Consider the following 6,628-nt stretch of genomic DNA (forward strand, 5'->3'; position numbering starts at 1 on the left):
GCCAATGAAACACTTTTTGCTTTAAAAAAAACATACATTTTGCCATAATATAATATATTTTGCTATTAGGCATCGTACACGTCATATATCAATATTGCCGATTTCAGATCACTTCTCTGATGATTTGGGCTTCTTAGTGATACACATTAAATCCCCTTCCATTGCTATATTTATTTTGGGCTGTAATTCCAATTTCGGCCACTAGGTGGCGGACAGTATCGTGTGTAACATTGTGCAAATTTTATAGAAGACAAAACAGCAAGTGTGAGCCTCAGTGATTTCTACAGAGATTAGAAACTGTTGACTGTTTTGATCCTCAACTGTCTTTCATTTTTGTGGCTAGGAACAATTGTAGGTTAATTTAATAATCTACATCTTTAAACATGATTAAAAAATGAAAACTATTCATTAGGGGTGTCAGGCGATTAAAATTTTTAATTACAATTAATCGCCTGACTTCAGTAGTTAACTCACGATTAATCATAACTTTTATTTCTGTTCTTAATAAACAAGAAAAAATTTTTTTTAAGTTTTCATACTTAAAAAAAAAAACAGAAAAACTATTGAACTATTAAACTAAAATTAAACGAAAATTAAACGAATAGAATAGATAGAATAGAATAATAATAATAGAATAGATAAACTAAAATAAACTAATAAAAATATGGCTGCATCTTTTAGTCATTGATACAGCAATTTAATAATTCATAAAATGGAGTTAAAATTAAAGGTGTGTGATATTGATTTGTGTTGGTCATTTTTCTGCCACTAGATGGCATGATTGCAGTGAATTTTTATTTTCGTAATAATAGCAATCTAGTGAAGTTCTGCACATTCTTTAAAATTGCAAAAATACAACTTGACCCCAGTCTCCACAAATATATGTATTAAAATTTTGACTGGATGTCTCTGCTGCGTTACGAGTGGAATTGTTACTTTCCAAGTAACGGGCGGTCATTAATCGTGCGTTAAAAAAATTAGTGGCATTAAAGGAACTTTAAATTAACACAAAATTAATGCACTAATTTTGACACCTCTACTATTCATATGATGTTTCCTACATGTTTTTCCCTACTATGTACCTTCTTCGGAAATCACTCATTTATGGCCCTATCGGTACTTTTGCGACAAACATTAAAACCATCTCATATGGCACGCTAGCTCGCCCTCGTCTGATGATCCGATTTTGCGCAAGACGCAGTGTGGCTGTCTGAAAAACAAGATAATTTCTGGGTCTTCTGTTTTGGCTGCGACGTGCCGATTTGACGTGATCTTTTAGTGGAAAAGCGTCGTGACCTCCCTGGATGACACGCTTCGATGATGACATCACCGCATATCACCAGAGTCATTGCAGACGCCACAACTTTGTCGGTGAGCAAGCTGACCTTTTAACTGTCGTTTAGTTCATTCACGTGGCTTCAAGCTCATTTTGTGACTTTTTTTTTTTTCCGTGTTTCCACCACGTTTCGCCTGTTAAACATACACTAGGATTGTAATTTGATTGAGCAGAGAAGAAGAAAAAGAGGAGGAGGAGGGTGGTGATCATTATGCGTGGCGATTGTTGATGGCTTGATTGTCTGCGTCCAGCTGCATGGAGGAGGGCGGGAGGGAGCGGGAGAGACGAGGGGGGGAGGAGAGGAGAGGCAGACTCACTGACGCCAGGCTCGGAATTCTCCCATCCATTGAAAGAGAGAGGCGATTGTGTCCGTGCTCTTCTGCAGGGCGAGCACCTGATCCCGCCTGTGCGCATGCGTCAAGTCTGTGTGAGACAGTTTTGTATAAAGTAGCCGAAAGTAATACTTTGGGTAAATAATCATTTGAAAAACAGTATCTTAAAGTTAAAGTTACCATGGAGTGTATAATTTAGCTATTTGCTATGCTAACAGGTATGATGGGGCCCCAATAAATGGCTGACATTGGCTCATATCGATGACAAAACAGTTTTGCGGCGGGAATCCCCTCATAGGGCCACTTACTAGCTGTTGTTGTCTAGTTGCTAGTTGGGGCCCTGGTGGGATTCCGAAATGTCCCTAATAGCTTAATGGGGAACCCGGTTATTAAGTTTGTTGGTAGATTCGTTTTATACCTGATTTATTTGATAAAGGATGTTTTCTTATCAATTGTCTGGAATTTTTTTGCGTTTGGGGCGGGGTCTCCATGATCCAGCTTTAGCCCCCATGGGGTCTGGAAATTACCATATCTGTGTACTGTAGTATAAAAACTCATTTTCGGACATTGAATTTGGCAAAAATGGTGGTTCAAATTGTTTTGTTAGTTTTATTTTTTAAGTTTTGATCAGTGATCTTAAACATCATGTTGGCTAATGAGCAAAGTTAGCTTGAGGATGTTTAGCCATATGCAAGCTAATTGATGTTTTGACTTGTGTTGTTCCGATACCGGTTTTTGGCCCCCGATACCGATACCCAGCTTTGCAGTATCGGCCGATACCGATACCTAAGTTGTTGTTTTTTTCCCTCAACATGAAAAAGCTGTCCTGCCATTGGTTCAGAGCATTCAAGGGCCAATAGGATATCTTAGATTGGCATGTAGTGAACATATCACATATCAGTGAATGTCGTGCATGAGCAAGACACAAGATGCTGCATCCAAGATCCTATATTAGCGTTGGAATTAATGGTATCGGCATGTTACTTGTGAGTAGCCACCGATACCGATACCACTGTTTTAATGCAGTATCGGCACCTCTGCCGATACCAGTATCGGTATTGGAACAACACTAGTTTTGACTTCACTGTATTAATATGAATTATAGCGTACCTCACTCTTATCAACAAACTTTTGTTTGTTCTAATGAAGATGGTTTGAGGAAATGTATATATTATATTTAGGGACTGTGAAAATATCATTTTACTTGGTTGCATTACAAGACTGATCTGAGAAAGGGAACTGCTTGAAGTCAGCAGTATTTAAGTTAGCTCATTAATCATGCTTGTATGTCATTTTCCCACTATCCCTTCATGGGAAGTTTGAAAAGGGGAATGTTTATAACTTCCTCCTTCACAAACTGGTCAAACTCAGTGATATGTATCTTAAATCATACTTGGTATCATCACAACACTCCACCTTACCTTTTACAAGTCATAACCTCACATTTCCCTGCAAATATCCACACTTTTTGGTTCTTTTTTGCGCCGATGTGAAGCGCAGTGTCGTTGATTGGCAGTGGAGCGAGCCAATCAGAGCGTTGAGCGTCTCCGCGCGAGGGCGGAGTGGAGAATCGTCAAGAGGGGGGGGGGGTTGAGTACGCGTCGGGTGAATGGATGACGTCGGGAGGCTGGCGCCAGCATGTCTGGGACTGGCGCGTTAGATCAACACAGCTGGGCCGGGATAGGACACACAGCTGGCTGGCCGCTGCATTCCTCTACAAAACAGGATTGTGTGTGTGCGTGTGTGAGAGAGGGAGAGACACAGAGAGAGAGAGGAGGGGAAAATAAGACATAAATATAAGGAGCAGAACGGGACGTGCTTCCCTGGCAGCCAACTTGTGTCTTTGCAATTATTTCAATATTGTTGTTGTTTCTTTCTTTTTATTTTGTTATTCATTTATTTATTATTATCTATTTGACAAGATACAGATGTGCATCATGTGTTCTCTGAGGCACATTATTATTATTTTTTTTAAAGTGTCCCACAAGAAGAAAAGACTCCGCTTGACCTTTTACCTTCATTATGTCTGCTAGTATTTTTTTTTTAAACTATGAGGTATAGTAGCCGAGTTACTACTCATGGGCTATGATAATATTTTTTTGCTGAGCTTGCACTTAACCAAACATATTGCAAAAACTGTAAACAGTGTTGAAACGCAGTGTTGAGACACATTTGACAGTTTCTATTACTCAAGAGACTTTGGAGGGAAGTTTGTGCTGCAAAAAAGGAATAAATAAAATAGGTTTATAAAAGTATTCAAAGTAACTTTTTTTTTTCAAAAATAGAACACTTAAAATGAAATCATAAATATTTGCACTATATTGCAATAATAAATGTATTGTAAAATAAAATACATACATTATCTCATTTAAAATAAAATAATGGAACCATTTTGTAATAACATAAACAGTAAATAATTGTAAAGGTTAAGTGAAAGAAATCTTCCAAAAAGTGTTCCAAATAATAAAAATGTTGAATATAAAATATTACAAAAATATATTTATTTATTTTTATTTTTTTTTATAAATGTGTTATCGACCATACTCATATTGACCCCACAAGTGGGGAGTTCAAGTATGACAATAAAAACAAAATGTATTATTTAAAACATAAGTGAACATTCAGAATTTCAGACAATTATTTGTCCCACAATTCATTAAGGACGTCATACTAGTAAATCTATTCTTATTATTAAAAACAAAAAAAAAACAAAAAAAAAAGTCTTAAAAAGCCAGTAAACATCAACCCACAAATGTCCATAATATATAACTTGTTTTAATGTAAATAATTTTCATGACTTTGGTATGGCAGCTGCAGAGAACTTTGTACAACCCTATTTAAAGCCAGCTTTCAATAATATTCCAATTTGTTTTGCTCGGTCCTACCTGGAAAAGGTAATTGATTGACAATCCCTTGAAGGCAACCCAGGTCGCATTTCCTCATTCTTTACCACCGCGACCACTAGGCGGTATCGGCCAATGAGAAGCCGCCTCTATTCGCTTCCGCCAATCAGAAACTGCCGCTAGTGAAAGGGCGTGGTCTGGCGCTCGCCCTATAAAGCCGTACTGTAGACCCTCGTCTTGACAGCGACGCGAGCTCCTCTCACCAAGGCGGAAGTCAACAAACCGTGACGACTCTTCATATTTGTCCAAGTCCGCCATGAAAGCCATCAGTCCCGTTCGCTCAGGGAGGAACTGCTACAAGGCCGTGTGCTGCATTTCGGAGCGCAGCTTGGCTATCGGCCGGACGACGAAGCAGCAACATCAGCAGCACGCGTGCGTGGAGGTGCCGGCGGGCGACATGAACGACTGCTACTCGCGGCTGGCGGCGCTGGTGCCCAGCATCCCCCGCAACAAGACGGTGAGCCAAGTGGAGATTCTGCAGCACGTCATCGACTACATCTTCGATTTACAGATCGCCCTGGAGGCCGAAGAGACCCCGAGGCTCTTGTCGATAAAGGTAAGCAGGTTTGGACTACTAAGTCTTTGATGATACTGATTTATCTGGGTGCAAACATAAAAATAGTCGTAAATGCAACGGAGTTTTGTTGATTAAAGTTTGGGTCTTCTTCTAGACTGCCGACCTGACCAGGACTTTCTCCAAAGATGAAGGGCGATTGTGCCATTAGGATATATCATTTCTGATCATGGTAGGTACTACTGCCCCCATTTTGGTAACCTTTATGAGTCATACTTTGAGTGGGAAACGTCATCTGTATGTCAATGGGGATCGATCAGGGGTGAGCAACATACTGTGCGTGGGCCAATATTTATTTTTCACGACCAACCATCAAAAACTGAGAAACTGTTGTTTTTTTTTAATTACTTTTAAACAACAAGTTCGACTATTAAAAAACTCGTTATAATAAACCATTTAATATTTTTGTTGTTTCACAAGTTGCTTTAAATTGGCAATGAGATTTTGAATGTAGACATAAAATTGGTTGTCGTGGACCTCCTGATTTGGACATTTTTCATCCTATTTCCGATTGGATATAGAATTATTTTAAAACAAAATGATTGTTTTTTGTTTTTGTTCCCTCTGACGTGATTTGAATATACAACACCACATACAAAACAGTTATACTCTCCTACGTTAGACATTGTGCAACAGTACATTAAAACCAACTTCCATTTCCACACTAAATGTATGAAAAAATAATGTGAAAAGTGACTTTTTTTTTTTTAGGCACTTTTAAGGATTTTGAACAAATTGCAAAATCTTTTAAACGCGTGTATAGTTGACACTGACAGCCATTGAAATGCATTTTTGAAACAAAAAAAATCTTCAGAATATGTTGATAAAGCTCCAATGTGCAATTCACACACACAAAAAAAATCACATTGTTTCTCAACTTTATTATTTATTAACAATACTGAATCAAGTTTTTAGGCAGTTTTGTAACACATCCCCTGTGGTTTTTGCATGATGGTCCGCTTAAAATGTTCTGCTGGGATCAAATCATAGCCCACGGGCCACATGTGTCTCACCCCTCCCTAAAAATCTAACAAAACCTAGCAAAATAATAGAAAAAACAGCATTTTAGTGTCTTACTTAGCGTAAATAAAATGTTCTCCCTGTTGTTCCAAAGCTAAGGAACTTATTTAGTTTTATTTTGGGGGGCAGTGGAATGGTGCGGTTGTCAGTGTGAAATCACTTGAAAACCATCTTTCGGATAAAGCAGCCCATTGATAATGCGTGAATAATCCAGAGCGGCGGCTAATTACGCCGTGAGGCCCGGGTTCCATTTGAAAGCGGATTCATCGCTATCTGCCCGGGGTTAATGAACGCTCCACGCTCGGCGCCAGTCTGTCTGCGGCGGCGGCGAGGGAGGGAGGAGGGAGGAGGATGAGGAATCTTGACTTGACTTTTTCTTTCCTTCTCTCCATGCAGGTGCAGGGAGACACATGTCTCCACTTCACTGCAGGCCAGAAGAGCACAAGAGGAGGAGGAGGAGGGG

At 39.2% G+C, this 6,628-nt stretch overlaps 1 protein-coding gene and 1 long non-coding RNA gene across 2 annotated transcripts; one reads left to right on the forward strand and one right to left on the reverse strand.

Moving 5' to 3' along the window:
• Positions 1-634: 634 nt before the first annotated feature.
• LOC144032067 (uncharacterized) lies at positions 635-5,334 on the reverse strand. The gene is made up of 3 exons (XR_013287677.1): positions 4,554-5,334; positions 3,090-3,382; positions 635-1,759 (listed from the first exon to the last, which is right to left on the reverse strand). It is a non-coding gene; the product is annotated as an uncharacterized LOC144032067 (long non-coding RNA).
• Positions 4,733-6,628, forward strand: LOC144032066 (DNA-binding protein inhibitor ID-3-B-like). Its single transcript, XM_077539724.1, has 3 exons — positions 4,733-5,127; positions 5,243-5,317; positions 6,562-6,628. The coding sequence occupies exons 1-2, from the start codon at positions 4,828-4,830 to the stop codon at positions 5,294-5,296; spliced, it is 354 nt and encodes a 117-aa protein (XP_077395850.1). The 5' UTR covers positions 4,733-4,827; the 3' UTR covers positions 5,297-5,317; positions 6,562-6,628.

This window comes from Festucalex cinctus, chromosome 12, assembly GCF_051991245.1.
Source record: "Festucalex cinctus isolate MCC-2025b chromosome 12, RoL_Fcin_1.0, whole genome shotgun sequence".
Taxonomy (NCBI): domain Eukaryota; kingdom Metazoa; phylum Chordata; class Actinopteri; order Syngnathiformes; family Syngnathidae; genus Festucalex; species Festucalex cinctus.